Genomic DNA, 18,168 nt, shown 5'->3' on the forward strand with positions numbered 1-18,168 from the left:
ACAGAGGCCAAAGGATCTTAAATAAAATTAATTTCACTTTAAAAATATTGGTTTATTCAATTTTACACAGACTGAATATTTTAAATCTGACACTGAAGCAATCATAATAATAAATTCAAGAGGGGCTACAGAAAAAAATGAAACATCTGCCTAAAATGTAAACGTCCAAACGATGACAAAATTACACTAAATTAAACTTGCAAACATTTGTGAACATAAGAGTTTCGAGTTAACCTCCTTTCTCTCCTGAAACTTCACTAGACCGTCAATATCAGGATTCAAAACCTGTGCAGAAACACATTTACTGTCATTCAAGTGTGCAAAACACAATGAAATGTCCATTATTTTTATTATTATTCATTATTATTATAATCTTTTCCCGGTTTCTGCCTGAATTTTGTGGCAAAACCTGCCTTCTTCCTGACCTTTGATGGGGCGCCATCAGTGACCAAAATTACTTCATGTGACCACTTCACTTCAACATCGTCCAGCACAGTAACTAGAGAGCTGACTATGTCATCAGCTGTTGTGTCCATCAACTCAAGAATCTCCACTGTGACGTCTCTTTAACACCTCTAATAAATATTCACAGTTATATGTGATGTTGGTGTTTTAATCAATCGTTTTTGAAAATACAATAAATGACTGGATTCCTTCATATGGCTGCCCCTGTTTCCTCAGAGATGTTGGATCTGGAGTCGTAATCCTTGACAGACTCATGGTTAAGGTCGACTGCTTTTTGGGAACAAGACTTCTGCAGCCTTCAGCATTTTTCCATAAGTTCACCATCAGAAAATGGATTGGGTGTCTGCTCCAACTTGTTTGAAATAAGGTAGCTAGCTTTCACTTCTCCATCACTGACGTCACGGCTGAAGTAAATCCAGATGGTTATTTATCGGTCCAGCTAATAGTTGCTAAATCTTTTTTTTATTAACTGCAAATAGTGAAACTTTTCTTTATGGAGAGTCTCATAGTGGTGCTGAATGTTGTATTCTTTCAGCACTGCAATCTGTTGATGACATACCAAGCATGCAGGTTTGCATTCAGCTCCGTAAACACATAAAACACTTTCCATTTTCCTGGAAAGCTCAGCACTCCACTTCAATCTTTTTATTTATTTTTTTGACAACATTTTGGTCATTAGGTGTCACTACTGATCATTCTAATAGCAATGAAACAATGGTGAGGCTCACAGGGAACCAAACTACTGCCTACCCAGACACAGAGCTGTTAGATTTCGTTTTTGGCACATGCAGAGTTATGTTGTTTCACCTGTTTAGCTTTTCCTTTGCTCCCCCTAGTGGCGGAATTGTGCATTTTGGTTATTTCTCTAAAAAATCATAACTCGCCACAGGAATGGACTAGAAACTTGCTTTCTTTTTTAAACATCCTTATGATTTTTACTCTTCAGGTATTGGCTGGACTAAACCACCGGGCCGTATGTTTGAAGCCCCTGCACTAGACAGAGCTCTGAACCTTTTTTCTTTAATGATTTGTGATCCTCACAGGAGTCCATGGATTACATGAAATCTTTCCACCTTTATCCACCTTTGTCATGGTAGGGAGAACACGTCAATGGAAGGGTGGGGTCATTTAAGATAGCACAAGGGTTAAGAGGTGCAAAAAAGTCCATGTTTGTCAAAAAAGAGGTGATAAGAGAAAGATGCAACAAAATAACAAAAAAGCCCCAACAGGCGGCAGTGGGGATTCCCTGCTTCCCTGTTGCCACCGCTCTCCTGCCTGCCAACTATGGAGTGTTATTTCTGCCACCACGTTGCACACAAAACTTTCTAAGTTGCAAATGAAAATTTTAAATATTTGTTTTTCAATTATTTTTTATTTTGCTTTCAAAAACCTTTTTTGCATTTGCAAAAGAGATTTTCGCATGCCTTGTTATCAAATCTCGCTTTTTTCCTATCTTTGATTTTGCTGGGTAAGTTTCAGTTTGACGTGACAAAGCTGCCATCAACAGCTGCTGATTGGTCCAGATTCTAACCAATCAAGTGTCTCTGTCTTATATTGACGGTGCTTGGAGGCAGACATGGACTTCGGACTTTGTGTCGGTTCTGTTCGTACGGGATTCTGCTGTTTTCAACCATTCTGGCCCGTTTTTCTCAGAGTAGAACCCAGAAGGAGCAGCAAAGCAGCTAAAATAAAACCAAGTTTTGTATTTATTTATGTCAGTGTAGTGACCAACGTGTTTAAAACGTCTGCAGCACTTCCGTCCAGCCGGAAGTTAAACTTTTTAAGATTTGCATCTGAACTATTGTTTTATTTTAATATATAAATGTTGAAATATTCAGAGAAAATAGCATTCTTGTGACTATTTTTTTTTTAAACTTTGGACAAACGCTCATGAGTTCTAAAACATGAGACACTGTGAAAATGAACATAACAGTTAAAAATGCTTCTTCTGTTAAATACATTGAGGTTCCATTGGTGAGGCATCATTCATGAAAATCAAACTTTTTACCAATCATTTGCTTTGCAGGATTCACAGGTCACACACAAACCTGTTGATTTCAGGATATCCTCAGCCATAAATTCACAAATCTGACTGGCTAATAGAAAGAAAGAAAGTATGAATTATTGTTAAAATGATCAAAAATGAAAACGTCTTCATCCAAAGCGACAAAATCGAGGGAATAAAGAAAAAAGAACTGGTTCAGCCTCTGAGCCTCGGTAGCAGACACCATGTTAGATAACTACGGTGATTTAACCCTTGGGCTCTTTTAGATGAGCCCCCCCCCTTCCATTGACGTGTTCTCCCTACCATGACAAAGGTGGATAAAGGTGGAAAGATTTCATGTAATCCATGGACACCAGTGAAGATCACAAATCATTGAAGAAAAAAGGTTCAGAGCACTGTTTAGTGGGTCTAGATGACCCAACTCCCAATGTTAAAGTGCCTAGGATAGAACAGGGGTTACTTGGTTAGAATCTGGACCAATCAGCAGCTGTTTGATGGCAGCTTTGTCACGTCAAACTGAAACTTACCCAGCAAAATCAAAGATAGGAAAAAAGCGAGATTTGATAACAAGGAATGCGAAAACGTGTTTTGCAAACGCAAACAAAGTTTTTGAAAGCAAAAAAAGTTTTTTAAAGCAAAACAAATTTTGAAAGCCAATAAAAAAATTGAAAGCAAAATAAAAAAAAATTTGAAAAGGAAATGTTTAGTATTTTCATTTGCAACGTAGAAAGTTTTGTGTATAACGTGGTGGCAGAAATATCCCTCCATAGCCAACCAGCTGAGGCAGGAAGTGCCATTCTGTCATTCGCCTGGCAGTCAGTTTATTACAGTACAAGCAGGGTGGGTGTGCTCGCTCCTGCCCCTGGAACTCTCCATTATAGTATCCCGTAACCCAAAAGGTATAGCAGGTAAAGAAAATGGATGGAAAAGAACAAAAATAAGAAAGCTAAGTTGGTACTAAAGCAGGCTAACTGGCAGCTGACTGGAGCGGCAGTCAAAGAGGAAAAAAAGAAAGAAAAACAATTCAGAAAAATTCAGAAACTATTCTGATCCTATTGACGTTTTCCCCCCCATTTAATTTAGTTTTATTACTGCTACGGTCAGCTGTAAGTTAGCCCACTTTGGTTACTGTATTTTCACGACCATAAGGAGCACTTAAGAGTCTTAAATTTTCTCCAAACTGTAGGGGGCGCCCTATGAGGCGGTGCGCCCAATGTGTTGTTGTGGGACTTAAAAGAAGATGGCGTGAGAACGAGGGGGAGGGAAGTGTGGGCGTGAACAACAATGTTTCCAACATGGCTGAAGGACAGTTTGAACTGCAGTTATCAGGAGGAACATGAGAGCAGCTATAGAGCATTCCAGATGAATGAATCCATGGTTCACATGTGGAGGAAGCTGGAAAACAAACTCTGACCGTTAAAATGACGCAGCTGAGTTTCCACGGAAACAAGGCGACTGGAGTGATGGATGAACGATCAGCGATCATCTTGGAGCAGCTTCTCTGCAGTCACCGTTCCACTGAGGGCAATAACGGTTACAGAGGAAGCTTCTGCTTTTATTTTATGAAACGCCGTTATCTTTCCATCCGGGCGAGGATTACAAAAGACAAAGATCAGGACTTGGATGGATTTTGGATGCTGATTGATGACTGAAAATATCCAAAATAAATCACAACCAACTGAGTTTTGCCCACCTTTTTAAACACACACTAGCATGCATTTTTTTATGGTTTTTTTTTGCAAATATCTTTTTATTGTTTTTAAACACATGAACAAAGTTAAAAACATTGAAGCAGCATATATTGAACAAAAAACAAAAGAAAATAAAAAATTAGTACAAGAAGGTACGTAGAGTTGTCAGGTTGAAACTTTCCTCCTATCCAGCATACTGATCACAAAGTTAACAATATGTCATAACCTTTTCTTGTTTTATACATAAACCATTTTTCCCAGTCCTTCAGAAATTGTTCTTCCTTCATTATTAGTTTGTGTGTTAATCTCTCCATTGTTTGGATTTCTTCCACAATATACATCCATTGCTTGTGTGTTGGGGCTTCAGCCTTCTGCCAGTTCTTAGTTATGGCTTTCTTTGCTGCCACAAGAAGAACTTTTACTAGGTTTTGGTCTGTTTTATGCACTGTTCCCTCTAAGTAGCCCAGATACATCACAAGACAGGTTCGGGGTATCTTATACCTGAGTGTTTCACATATAGCAGAGTGGATGGTGTCCCAGAAGAGCTTTATTTTCTCTGATTTGAGTCCTTATCCATGCAAGTTCTCCAGCAGAGTTGATGAGTTTTAATTAGTTTGCCCTTGATTTGTGGTGTTATAAAATACCTTATTTGGTTTTTCCAAACAAATTCTCGCCATTTTAGTGACTGCGTAGTGGTTTGGTGAACTTTCCACATATCGTCCCACATCTCCTCTGAGATTTTTTCTCTCAAATCCTTTTCCCATTTTGCTTTGACATATAGAGTTGACCCCACTTTTGATTCCATAAGGTGCTTATATAGAACTGATATAACCTTGGGAATATTTTCACTGTAGGCCTGTATATTTTTGTTTGATTTGAATTGATTTGATTTATTTAAGTGTCATGCACTAATGTGCCCAGCCCACACGGCCTTATATGACACTGAAAGACAAAATACACAATACATAAAGATACATGCCCATCACAAAGATCCCATAACCCCCCTAATCAGAGTCTAACAGAATACAAAGTCTCCATTCTTATTGTCCATGCCTTTGACACCAAATTTGCCAAACAAAAGATTTCATTTCCAAAAAGCCAACGTAAAATGTTATCTTCAGATAACCAAAACAAATCAGGACATTTCTTTTCTATGACCTCATACAAACAAAGTCTCTGTTTTTCTTACAAAGGACAATAAAACAAAAAATGAAATTCATCCTCCACCACTTGCAGTTCACAGACCTCACAGTCTTTCCTCCTCAGGAACGTCTTTGAAGCGCCCTACTTCCACCTGTAGGGGGCGCACTCCTGCTCTAAGTGGAGCACATAAGGATCTTTGTCCTCTTTTTAAGTTATATATAACATATGGCTCAGCAGAAAATGTGTCCTTAATTTGCAAATAAGTTCGTAATTTTGGTTTTTGAAGCAGTTTCATTTTCCATTCTTTCTCATAATAACCAACTAAAGTTTCCTTAACATTATCTATCTTACATTTCAAACAATTAAAAAATAATGATTGTAGGTTCACAGAATGTTCAACACATCTTTACACCAGGGATAAATATGAGCTCTATCCCAATCAAATATTATATGTGCAAGTCTCTCTGCAGGTAAAACCCTAACCCTAACCCTAACCTCACCAGCCGGTTCCATAATCTGAGAACTTCTGCTCTTTGTCTGATCACACATCCCCCCCCCCCCCCCCCATGTCCCCCTCAATGGCGACTTTAGTGGTGAACCTGTGTACACCCAGAAAATATCTCATTGCCCTGTTTTGAACCTTATCACACTCAGGAGCATCTTCATAACCCCAGACTCCTGCAGAATAAAATAACACAGATCCACCATGGCATCGTACAATTTACTAAACATGTCAAAACTCAACTCAGGACAGACCTTCATCTTATTTATCACTGCACTAAGCTCCTCCCAGCAGAATCTGATAACAGCTGCTTTCCTTCTGAGAACATCATATTTTTATGAAAAACAAAACCAAGATATTTATAGGTATCAGTATACATGAGAGTAGTTTTACCAAAATACACAGAAAATTACTCTGAGGTACTAAAGGCTTTCTAAAATGAACGATTTGTGATTTATCACCATTGATAGTGAGTCTCCATTTGTTACACCAGTCATTCATTGTATTTAACATTCCTAGTAATTTTATTTCCTCATCTGCTATCAAAACAATATCATCAGCCTAAAGTAATATGCTCCAGTTCCAATTATTATCAATACCTAAGTTAGTTTTCTTAATTTCTTAAGCTAAATCGTTGACATAGATAGCAAAAAGAGTTGGTGAAAGAACATCTCCTTGTTTAACTCCAAATGGTGTGGAAAACCATCCTGTTTTTAGGTCATTCACCTGAACACAGGCTAATGGAGCCTTGTACAAAGCTTTAATAGCTTTATAAAATGTACCATTAATACCATATGTAAGTAATTTATGTTCAAGAAGATCTCTATCTATCGAGTCAAATGCTTTTTAAATCCACAAAACAAACAAAGGTACTTTTACTTTCTTCCAGTCTAGCTCTCACCACCAAGGACAAAACATAAATATTGTCAATACACGCTCTATTTCTCCTGAATCCATTCTGCTCCTTTAAAAGGACTTGGTTTGTTTCTAGATATTCAGATAACCGATTATTTAAAATACTAGAAAACACTCTATACACAGTACTCAGAAGACGAATGCCTCTATAATTCAGAGGGACTCTTGGGTCTGCTTGAGGGGATATTGGAATCGGCCTGATGATCGATTTAGACCAAATAGATGGTATAAAGCCTTTAAAACCTCTTAAAACAGAATCTAATGAGACAATGTAAAGTATTTAACAATTTAGGACACTTAAGAACCTCGTTTGATAGTTCATCCACACCAGCAGCTTTATGAAGTTTAGTTTTCTCAATGACTTTTAGAACTTCCTCACTTGTAATATCTTGATTTATTTTGTCAAAGTAGTTCAGATACATTTTTATACTATTGTCTTCAAGCAGGTTTTTAGATTTGCACATATTCAGAAAAAACTGGTCATCAAACAAGTGGGAACTACTATTACAGGTAAACAAGTTCCTATAATCTGACTCTCACTTGTTTAACACTTGCTCTGTTAGAAAAACAGATTCTCCAGAGTATGTTAGAATCTCATGTGGAATTTACCTTCTACTTTTAGCACGAAGTTTATTTATTTCCCTCCAAAATAGCTGTGAATGATTATTTTGCAGATGCAGTTGTAGCTGAAGAGCTTTACCCCTACTGAAACGTCTTTTAAATAATCTTAACTTTTTATCAAAACGACTGACAGTTTTTGTATAAATGTCTTAATTATTGGGTGTATTTTGTGTTCCTCTGTTTTGATTCACTTTTCATAGTAGTCTCGCATTTGCATATATCTGAATAGGTCTTGATTTATTAGACCACATGTGTCTTTAAGTTCCTGAAATTCTCTCATTTCACCTTTCTATATTATTTTGCACATGGCCGTAATATCCTTTTCAGCCCATTGTTTGAATCTGTGGTCAAATTGTGCAGGTCTAAATTTGTCGTCATATGCTGTCCATTTCAGCAATCTGATTTCTTTACCTAATTTTAGTTGTTTTATAACATAATACCAGTTCTCAAGAGTATAATGTTATTGGATTTAGATCTAAATGTTCTTTAGCAGTGGCTGAGATCTCATTTTCCAACAGACATGTTTGAATTGGGAATCTGGGTGCAAAAAGTTCTATATCTTTCCATCGGGCAACATAGCTCTAAAGTATTCTTTTAGATTAGGTAATGCTCTTCCCCCGTTTATATTGGGTAGTTGTAAAGTGTGGTATCGTATTCTTGGTAGTTTTCCTTCCCATATAAATCTAGATATAAGTTTATCCCATTTTTGGAATTGGGGTTGTGGGATCTCTACTGGTAAAGCTAGAAAGAGGTAAAGGAGGCATGGTAGTATATTCATTTTTATAACATTTATTCTTTCACTTAATCCTAGTGTGTATGTGGACCATCTTTCTATGTCTTTTCTGATCATGATATTTGTACGTTCATAGTTATCTTGATATAGTTTTGCTGGGTCTTTAGGTATATTCACCCCCAAGTACTCAAGTGATTTGGTATCCCATTTTATCTTCCATTCCTTTAATGCAGATGTGTCAAACTCAAGGCCCGCAGGCCAAATGTGGCCCGCCATGTCATTTTATGTGGCCCGCAAGTAGGGCTGTGATGATGACCTCATCATCGCACTTTTTTTTTTTCTTTTTTTTTTTTCCCCAGTTGTAAGTTCAGCATATGGTGCGTGATTGGAACTACAATAAACACATTAAACACGTTCATCTTTGCTGATAATTTACTTTTTCTGCTAGTCCTGTGTTCATACTTTCCCTCTTTCTCTCATATTGTTCTCTCCTTCTCTCCCACCGCGGCTCTCACTGTCTCTCGTCGGCGCTCTCACTGCCTCTGCTGCACGCGGCTCCCTTTACACACACAGGCGCGCGCTTTCAGAAGCACACATCCTCATTCTACAACAGAGGTTTCCTCTCGTGAGGAAATACGACAAATTTACTGCATTCTAATTATTAATTTCCATTTGTATTCATTTCCGTTAAAAGCTACGTGCGTTCTTGAGTGCGCGACACGGTCGCCCACCGGAGGATTTTGTGTTGGGGGGGTTTATTACTGTTCTCAGTCACTCTGTAACACCAAACATGAACGCACACTGTTAGATTTCCATGAATATCACTACATGTTTGGTTTGGGAACTATTTTGTGCAGCACAACATTACGTGTCTGTATAAACAAAGGCGGAGCCTCCTGCCCCGCGTTCTTCATGGGTATCAGTCTTCACGGCTACCAGAAAGGTGACAAAGTGTCTGCAGTCTGTTTATTACTGAACAATATATGATATTCTGAGATGTCTGTACCAGAGACCACAGGTGAAGGCTCACATGCAGCTAGAGAGCGGTCCACTGCAGAAGAATCAGCACACACCCCCAACACACGTGTGCGCGCTCCCTCCTCCCAGTCCTACACACGACGCAGCGTGCTGACACAGTCACAGTCATTCTACAACACCTATATAGTTAGTTCATTAGGTAGTAGTTAGTTGTTACTGTTATATGTTAATAAAGAATACTACGTTGTAATTGTATTTATTTCTGATGCGGCCGCGGGGGGATTTTGTGTTTTTTTTTTGGGGGGGGGGGGGGGGGGTCTGCGGTTATCCGCGACACTACGCCCCCCTGGTGGTCCATCCGACACGTCACAGCTCTACCCACCAGAGCATAAAAGTTTTTAATTTCTTAAAATAAACATTGGTGTGTATTTATTCATATCTAGGGGGAATTGGACTTGAAATATCGGATTAAGCAACTATACATTATGACTTAGACACTGTCCATATAACCTAACCTGACAGAATCAAATGTAAAAGGATTTATGCTAAAGTACCAAGCAAACAAATGTTTCTATGCAACTGTAATTGTCACTTAAAAAGTTATAAAAAATAAACAATGACTTATTTAACATTAAGGAGTAGTTACATTTATTTTTCATTACATTTAGTTACATATATAAGTTATATCTGGCCCTTTGAGGACAGACACTATGCTGATGTGGCTCTTGGTGAAAATGAGTTTGACACCGCTGCTTTAAACCTTGATTTGCAACGCAATTAAACATGACTATCTGAGTTTTATTTATATTTATTTTGTATCCTGAGCATTGACCAAATCTATCAAAAATCTTCATTAAATTACCAAATGATTTGCCTGGATCTAATAAATAGACCATAACGTCATCCGCGAACAGACCCGTGATATGTACCTGTCCACCGATGTCTATTCCTGTTATCCTTGTGTCTTGTCTCACCATTTGGGCTAATGGTTCGATATAAAGTGCAAAGAGTACACAGGGCTAAGGCAACAGCCCTGTCTATAATAATAATAATGGATTAGATTTATCTGTACTTTTCCAGACGCTCAAAGCGCTTACATTGTGTCCATTATTCATTCCCTCCTCATTCATACTTGGTGATGGTAGCTATGGTTGTAGCCACAGCTGCCCTGGGGCAGACTGACAGAGGCGTGGCTGCCAGTTGGCGCCTACGGCCCCTCTGACCATCACCGGGACATTCATACACATTCACACACCAGTGGAGCCACACTGGAGGCGTGAAGTGTCTGGCCCAAGGACACAACGGCATTTGGCTGGGGGGAGTGGGGATCGAACTGCCGACCCTTCGATCATTGGACAACCTGCTCAACCGCCTGAGCCACTGCCGCCCACCCGTCTAGTCCCCCTTCTGAGACTGAATCTATTTGTGAGGGAGCCGTTAATTTTGATTCTACCTGTTGGTTTGTAGTAGAGAGCACTAATACACTTAATTGACTTTTCATTGAATCCAAATTTGTCCAATTTTAATAATATAGAAATTCCCAATTAATTTGGCATCTAAACTTATTAAGGTAGCTGATAATTCTTTTTTATGTATCCTGTTTATGATGTGTAGTGTTCTCCTTATATTATCATGTGTTTGTCTCCCTTTGACAAATCCGGTTTGATCCTCATCTATTAAGTTTGATAGAAATGATTGGAGTCCATTTGAAATTATAGAGGTGTGTATTTTATAGCCAACATTTAAGATAGAAACTGGTCTGTAGTTTTGACAATATTCCTTGTCCTTTAATGGCTTAGGAAGTACTGTAATGACTGCCTCTTTCCAGGAGGGTGGAGTTTATCCACTTGATAAAATCCAATTGAAAGTGGAGTGAAGCAGTGGGATAATTATTTCTTCGAATTCTTTATACAATTCTGATGGAAAGCCATCACTCCTAAGCGCCTTGTTTGATTTCAGCTTGCCAATTGCTTTTTTCCTTTCTTCCGTGGAAATTTCTACTGTCATGAGATCCTTTTGTTTCGTTCCTATTGAAGGTACTGTAGGTCTAATGAGTCTAGTAAGGTTTGCATCTCCTCTTGTTTTGCAGTCATTGGCTCAGTGTATAAGTCCTCATAATAGTCCCTAAATATATTCTCAATTTCTTCTGGATTATATTTTAGTTGATCTGTTTTTAGGTCTTGTATTTTATTAATGTTTAGTTCTACTTGTCTTTCTCGTATTCGTCGAGCTAACAGCCTTGTGGCTTTGGGGCCTGAGTTTTGTAATAGTTTTGTTGTAAGTATCTTATTCTTGTTTCGGTCTCGTATTGGAGTATATCATTAATCTTCTTTTTTGTTTCACTGATTAGCTGTCTTGTTGTTTGGTTTGCGTTGTCTTTGAAAGCTTGTTCCATTTCTCTCAGGTCTGAGGTAAGTGTCTCATATTGTTTTACTCTTTCTTTTTTCATCTGACTTCCAATTGCAATAAATCTCCCTCGTATCATTGCTTTTAATGCATCCCATATAATAGCTGGATTTGATTCCCCATTATTGTCTAATTCAAGATAATTTTGTATATCCATTTTGTTTGATCACTGTTTTATTGTTTAAAATTCCTGCGTTGAGTCTCCATAGAGTATTTCTTAGCCTGCCCTTAAGTCTAATTTTTAAATAAATGGCATTGTGGTCTGATACATCAGCTACTCCAATGTAACAGCCCATTATTGTGCTCATGTGCTCTTTCTGCATGAAGACATAATCAATCCTGGAGTAGACTGAATGAGTTTCAGAGTAGTGGCTGTAATCTTTTTGTAGAGGATGGAGATCTCTCCACACATCAATAAATCCCATTGATTTCCACATATTATTTTTTTTTACAAATTTTGAGGTTGGTTTCTTATTTCTATTCTTACTGGTTGTGTCTAGGTTATAGTCCATGATCACATTTGAATCCCCTCCACAGATGCATATACCTTCAGCTTCAATTGCAATAGTGTCAAACAAAAGTTTGAAAAACTCTTTAGTACTTTCTGGTGGAGCATAGACATTTACCAGGGTTATTGTTGCCTGGTCAATTACTCCTTTAATTATAATAAATCCCCCTTCTTTATCTTTAACCTCCCTTTTACATGTAAACTGAACCGTGTTCACTGTCAGTAATTTGTTTTTTTTTTTGTTTTTTACTTATCCTCCGTTTGTGTTCTTCTTGTGCTCAAATCCCTGGAGCTGTGTGCGTGCTCGTCTGGCTGCTTGTCCTGGTCTCTCTTTCCTGCTCGGTTTCCACGTAGCGACTCCAGTTGACAGTAGTTTCTCCGCCGGAGCAAACTCCTTGGTGAGTCCCACCGGGTCTTCCACCTCGTATCCTCTCTTCCTCAGATCGTTGGTCGCGTCATCGGCATCCGCGTATGTTACAACTCCGCCCGGCCAGTGCACGCGCATTTTATTGAAGGGAGTTTGGAAGCGGATTCCTTCTCTCTTTAACACCTTTTTGATGTTTCTGTATGCTTTGCATTGTTGCAGAACGCTCTCTGCGTAGTCATGATCTAAAAAGACCCTTTTCTCTCCGTACATGACGATCTTTTTGTCCCACGCTTTTTTAAGTATCAAGTCTTTTACGGTGAATTGTTGAAAGCATATTACAATAGACCGTGGAGGATGACTTGCCTTTGGCTTTGGAGCTAACGCTTGATGGGCTCTCTGAATCTGGAGATCCATGTTTAGTGAAAACTCCTCTTTGAGCCATCTGTCAATAAAAGCAGCCATGAGTTTTCTGTCGCCTCCGCCTCCTCTTTGACACCGTAGATGTGCAGGTTATTCCGTCTTGATCTCGATTCCAAGTCATCCAACTTTTCCTTCATCTTTTTCTGATCTTTCATTAAATCACACAGCACACTATTCGCTTCACGGCTCCACGTTTCCACGTTTCCATCTCCTCCGTCCGCGCCGCAGCTGCGTTTATCTTTTCTTGTAGTTTGTTCATCTCTGTTGATATGTTGGAAAATTTCTGATTGATGTCCTCCCTGAATTCGGATAATTTGTCACTCAGTACAGCCGTGATGTCATCTTTGAATGTTTTCAAGTCAGCCTTCATTTCGCTATGCAAACTCTGGATTTGTTTGTTGATGCTATTTAGGCTGCTCTGAAAGTTAGCCATGTCAGCTTCTGATGCTAGCATGTCTCCCCTCTCGTTGTCCTTGTCTTCTTTGCTTTGTGTGGTTGGGTTCTTCTTTTTTGAAAGGCCCCCGCTCATATTCTTGCTTTCTACTCCTTGTACTATCGTGCTCCTCGAGTTTTTGGCGGAGTTTATTCTTATTTTGGAGTTGGTTAGTGGGAGCTGTCTTTTCACGCCTCCATGTGCTGCAACGGTCCAGCATGCATGTTTTACCGGTATGTGTTAACTTGCCCGCCCCTTAAAACCCGGTGCGCCTTTTGTATGTGTCAAATACTGAAAAATCACCCATAACATAGACTGCATCCCATAACTCGGTGTGCCCTATGGTCGTGAAAATACGGTAGCTTAGCTGTTTTTGCTTCTATATATTTTTATTATCCACATTTGTTTTACACCTAATGAGTAGAGTGGCATGTCTGCTACTGCTTTTTGTTCTCAAGCTCTTCTGGGTCTGAAACCATCTTTTGGTGCTTTGTTTACCCCATCAGCTGTTGACGCCTGAAACTGACTAAATGCAGCCAGAGATCGCTGGATTCTTATCTGTTTTATTCCATTTCCAACAGAGTTAACAGCTAATAGGAGCATTTCCCCGTTATGGGATCAACAACATTCTAAAAAGTTCCATTTATTTTATTTTCGTTTACTAAATAAACCTTAAATTGAACAGTCTACGCTTCGTAACTCTATATGTATTCCTGTGACCCCGTGACGTATTTTGGATAGGTAGTAAACAGGAGAAATTTTGTTTTTAAGACAAGAAAGTGTCGTATTCACAACAGACATGTTAAACGTAAAACTAAATGTTGTATTCAGATTTGTTTGAATAGTTAATACTACTACTTGTTTGTACATAAATTAAGTCACAACTGAAAAAACCAACCAGTTAGCTCTTGTTTTGTAGCCTTTTTTATGCTAACAACTTGCTACATTTCTGGAGTTTACACTGAAATGAAATACATATTTTTGAAATACATTGTTTTTGTGGTCTGGACTTTGAAACCCTCAGTCTTTTTGTTCCAGCTCTTAGAACAACAAAGCACACAATCATGCTACTTTAACAGTGTCAACAACATATGCAAGTCACACAACAAAAAACCAAACTGCTGTTTGTTTTTGCACCCAAGCTGTGAGCCATGCGTGACAGGTTTCAGCAGCCATTCACACTCAGAATCAGAAATGAGAAGAGGCTCAGACAGAGCTGTGCTGTGTAGATCCATCCAGGGGGGTATTCCAGAAAGCAGGTTAAGCTAGCTCCCACGGTAAGTTTGAGGCTAAGGAAGTGGATAACCTCAGCTTTCAGTTCCAGAAATGGAGGTATGTTTCAGGGTATGTCAAGTTGCCATAGCAACTCATGCTCTGAACATAACCTGGTCTGGGGCAGGTTTAGTTGAAGGTTAGTTTGTTTACAGAGAGGTGAAGCAGCATGGCGTGTCCATTTGAAGATGATTTAGTGGATGAAGAAGCTCAGATAATACTTTTTCCACCATGAGAGGGTGATAAGACCACATATGGATGTTGGAAAAATAAACTTTATACTTTGTTCAAACTTAATTATTTGCTTCAGTTAAGATAAATCATTTTTTGTTAAGTCAGCTTAAAAAAAACACGTAGTTTTCAGACATTTATTTTTACTTTCATTCAAATTAATTCAATTAAGTAGGTGTAACTTTGGTGCTGCTGTTAGATTGGCACCGCAAAGGATTGTGGGATATCATTCCCTTTGCCTGTCTGGACGGATTTGGGTTCAAGTGTGGCTTTTTGACCAAATGTGTTGAGTTGTTTAGCTGTTTTACTGTGTTTTGCCGAGTTATTTCGTCCCACTTTGCTTAACTCTCTGCACCATGAGTGAGAGGGAAGGAGAAGATGATGAGTTTAAACAGCACCCCTACCATTTGACATTGTAGTGACAATGACGGAAATTTCTGCATGGCTTTTTGCACGTTGTGCATATTGTTTCGTTCTTTTTATTGTTATACAAATGAGTATATCTGCCGGCTCAAACTTAGACATATGAGAGTTCAAGAATTATAATAAATTAAGATGGAAAAAATATCAATTAAATTGGAGTAATATGACATTTAGTTAGATAAATATGTAAATTTGAGTTGTATCAACTATTGAGTTTTATAGACGTAATAAAGTAGGTTGAATAAATTTAACTCAATTGCTTGTTACCAATAGAAGTAATTCATTTAAGTTGGCAAAACTGGATAAGTTATATATATATATATATATATATATATATATATATATATATATATATATATATATATATATATATATATATATATATATATCTTTCTAGCTGATGAAGCAGTATTACTTTCTTGATGGACGTTTAATCTTCATATGCCGTGATTTAAATATCCGACTCCGCCTCACTGAAGCGTAGCGCTTTTTTTTTTTCCACTACGCGTTTCCATGGTGACTCCAGAAATCGGCGATCCATTGAGAATGTCTTTATGTACTTGCTGTGCACGTGCATTAACCCAGGGTTACCAAGTGGAGCGTAATTACGCTAACTCATATCCGGTCTGTTGGAACCGACATACCCAGAGTAAGCAAGTTCAGGCGGATTTCAGCCAGAGTTCAGGGTTAAAGTCAGGCTAGTTTAAACATGCTTCCTGGAATACCCCCTGCTGTGTTAGTATGTGGCAGACATTCTGTTGCATCAGTAAATGTGCCAAGAAAGACAAAAAGACGCACACGTACACAGTATATTAGCGTGGAAGCAGCCATGCGGTCAGTGAGCGTGCTGTACCTGAACGTGTAAGCCAGGTAGCTGCTGCGGCTCTTGGCTGACCTGAGCGTGCTGTCCAGAGAGACGTTGGACTCGCCGATGGCTGAGCGGTACAGCAGACCGTCCTCTGGGAAGGTGTTATTGCAGTTGAGAGACCGCTAGAAGAAACAGAAAGAGGTTTAGATTCTCAACTCTTTGTAAGAAATGTTCTTTTTATGCTACATACACATTGAACATGTGTTACATGGGTTCTTGCACATGCTTGTAGCATACGCTGTTCACACAGCGTGTACACTGGACCGTTGCTACACAATATTAGCACTCGTTCTCACAGTTGGAAAAGGCTGCGGTGCAAAAACAACAAATCTCGCTCCAGTTTTTTTCTCTCACAGCTCTATTCCGATATATGAAGGACTTGGCGTTGTATAATAATTATCAATAATTATTCATTCCTCCTCCATGATCAATTTTAAAACGGCTGGCACTTTCAAGAATTAAATGGGACGCCAATCTAAACGTCACAGCTACATCTGAGTCCCTGATTGGTCAAATTTCAAGATGGCTGCATGTTTTGTACGTAGAGCCCAAAAGTGGATTTAAAGACTTGCATAGTGACGGTTGAACATGAAGCCTAAAAAGCACATATTCGGGCATTTCTATAGACTTCTCATTGGTAGTATTGGCCTGAACGCCAGTTGCAGAGGATGGTGTGCACGTAGCATTAGAAGCGAGCGTGCACGTTTGCTCACAGTGAGCAGGGACCCCCTCGTGGTGCTGGACTGGTCTTGGATGCTCTTTTTTCCGGTCAGAACGTTCTTGATGTTCTTTCTCACTTCCATGTTGAAGATGATGTGAGAGAAAAAGATGAAGACTCCCTGTAGCCAGAAATCAAAATAGAAGGCGTGAAAAAAACGAATCAAGTGAAAAGAAAGAAAAGCCGATGGGAGTCACAGATCAGCATGTTTACCTGCAAGCAGCTGAAGACAGCAAACAGGTAATGGAAAATCATGACGTTGTTGTTGACCGCCATGAGGCCCAGCAGCCAGGTGGCGCTGATGAGCAGCAGGAGAAGGAAGGCCATCCGCAGTGCAGGTCTACAACAAAAGTGTGTTTCATTAGCAGAAGCAGTTTGGCTGAGTTGTGAACGGTTACCGAGAAGCTTACACGGCTCCTGATTTCTCTGCAGCTTTCTGCCGCCGACCACAGGAAGCTTTCGCTGCCAGGATGAAGATCACGATGTTGATCTATAAAATCAGAGTGAAAAGCGTATCATTTTTTATTTTCTTCATTTTTAGAGTGAAGATTGTTTTATCTGTAGAAACCGTGGAAAAAATACTAACTCGTTAGGCTAAAGAGGAACCCTGTTTAAAGGCCGTGTCACACTGCTGCTACATTCAATTTAAGCATTGTCCACAGATGAAAACTGGTCATAATTGAATTTACTTGGAAAAAAGTGAGAAAGGTTATGGTTCTTTACGTGAAATTTTGACAGATGAATCATGAATAAACCATGGAAGAAGACGTAAACCGGCGATTCATTGAATTTCTTTATCTGACATTCAGAGCACTGAGCAGATCAGCACCATGGTCAGCGCAAGAATGGTGCATCAGTAGAAAGGGTCGGATTCCTCTGATCCGCACAAGTTCTAAATCAAAGCTGTGTCACACAGCCGCTACGTACAATCTGCACTTTCTCCACGTACAAAGTTTCAGTCTTCCTTGACTCATGCATGATAAATGTAATTCATAAGTGATTCTTGTGCTCGTCTTTCGTTGATGTGCGCAGATGCCTGTCGAAGGTTTCAGCTTACAGGTCGGTACGTGAAGTCAGTTTTGAATTTAGAATTTTGAGTCACGCAGTTCATGCATAGTTTACGTAGTTCATACACAATTATTATATGCATCACACACAATGGTGCATGAATTTTGCACGATACATTTGCCAATTTGTGGCTTTCCATGACTGTTCCACGTTTGTTTAGGCATGTTGAACAGACTCTTCCCGCATGTATGTATACATGTATAACTTTTACATCGTGGGACACATGTCACATTAAAATTACATAATTGACGCATGGATTGCATTAAACCTAGAACTGGTGCGCATCAGGGAATCTGACTGTTTAATTAAAACATTGCAAGAGCCCGCAGCGGGCACTGACCATTGTGCTGATGCGACGTGATTCCTGCTGTTCTTGTGAAGAATTTCAATAAAGAGCTAGT

At 39.1% G+C, this 18,168-nt stretch overlaps 1 protein-coding gene across 11 annotated transcripts in view; it reads right to left on the bottom strand.

Moving 5' to 3' along the window:
• celsr1a (cadherin EGF LAG seven-pass G-type receptor 1a) overlaps positions 1–18,168 on the bottom strand; it is a 154,347-nt gene that overhangs the window by 7,497 nt on the left and 128,682 nt on the right. For 6 of the 11 annotated variants that reach the window (XM_023952122.2, XM_078941870.1, XM_023952120.2 and 3 more), the window contains 4 exons: positions 17,110–17,189; positions 16,913–17,039; positions 16,695–16,820; positions 15,967–16,103 (listed from right to left, as the gene is read on the bottom strand). In XM_023952122.2, coding sequence (XP_023807890.1) covers positions 15,967–16,103; positions 16,695–16,820; positions 16,913–17,039; positions 17,110–17,189 — 470 coding nt within the window. The remainder of the gene's footprint in view (positions 1–15,966; positions 16,104–16,694; positions 16,821–16,912; positions 17,040–17,109; positions 17,190–18,168) is intronic. The other 5 variants (XM_078941872.1, XM_078941873.1, XM_078941871.1 and 2 more) reach the window with 1 other exon arrangement.

This window comes from Oryzias latipes, chromosome 23, assembly GCF_053564925.1.
Source record: "Oryzias latipes strain Hd-rR chromosome 23, Olatipes_Hd-rR_3.1".
NCBI classification, from domain to species: Eukaryota; Metazoa; Chordata; class Actinopteri; order Beloniformes; family Adrianichthyidae; genus Oryzias; species Oryzias latipes.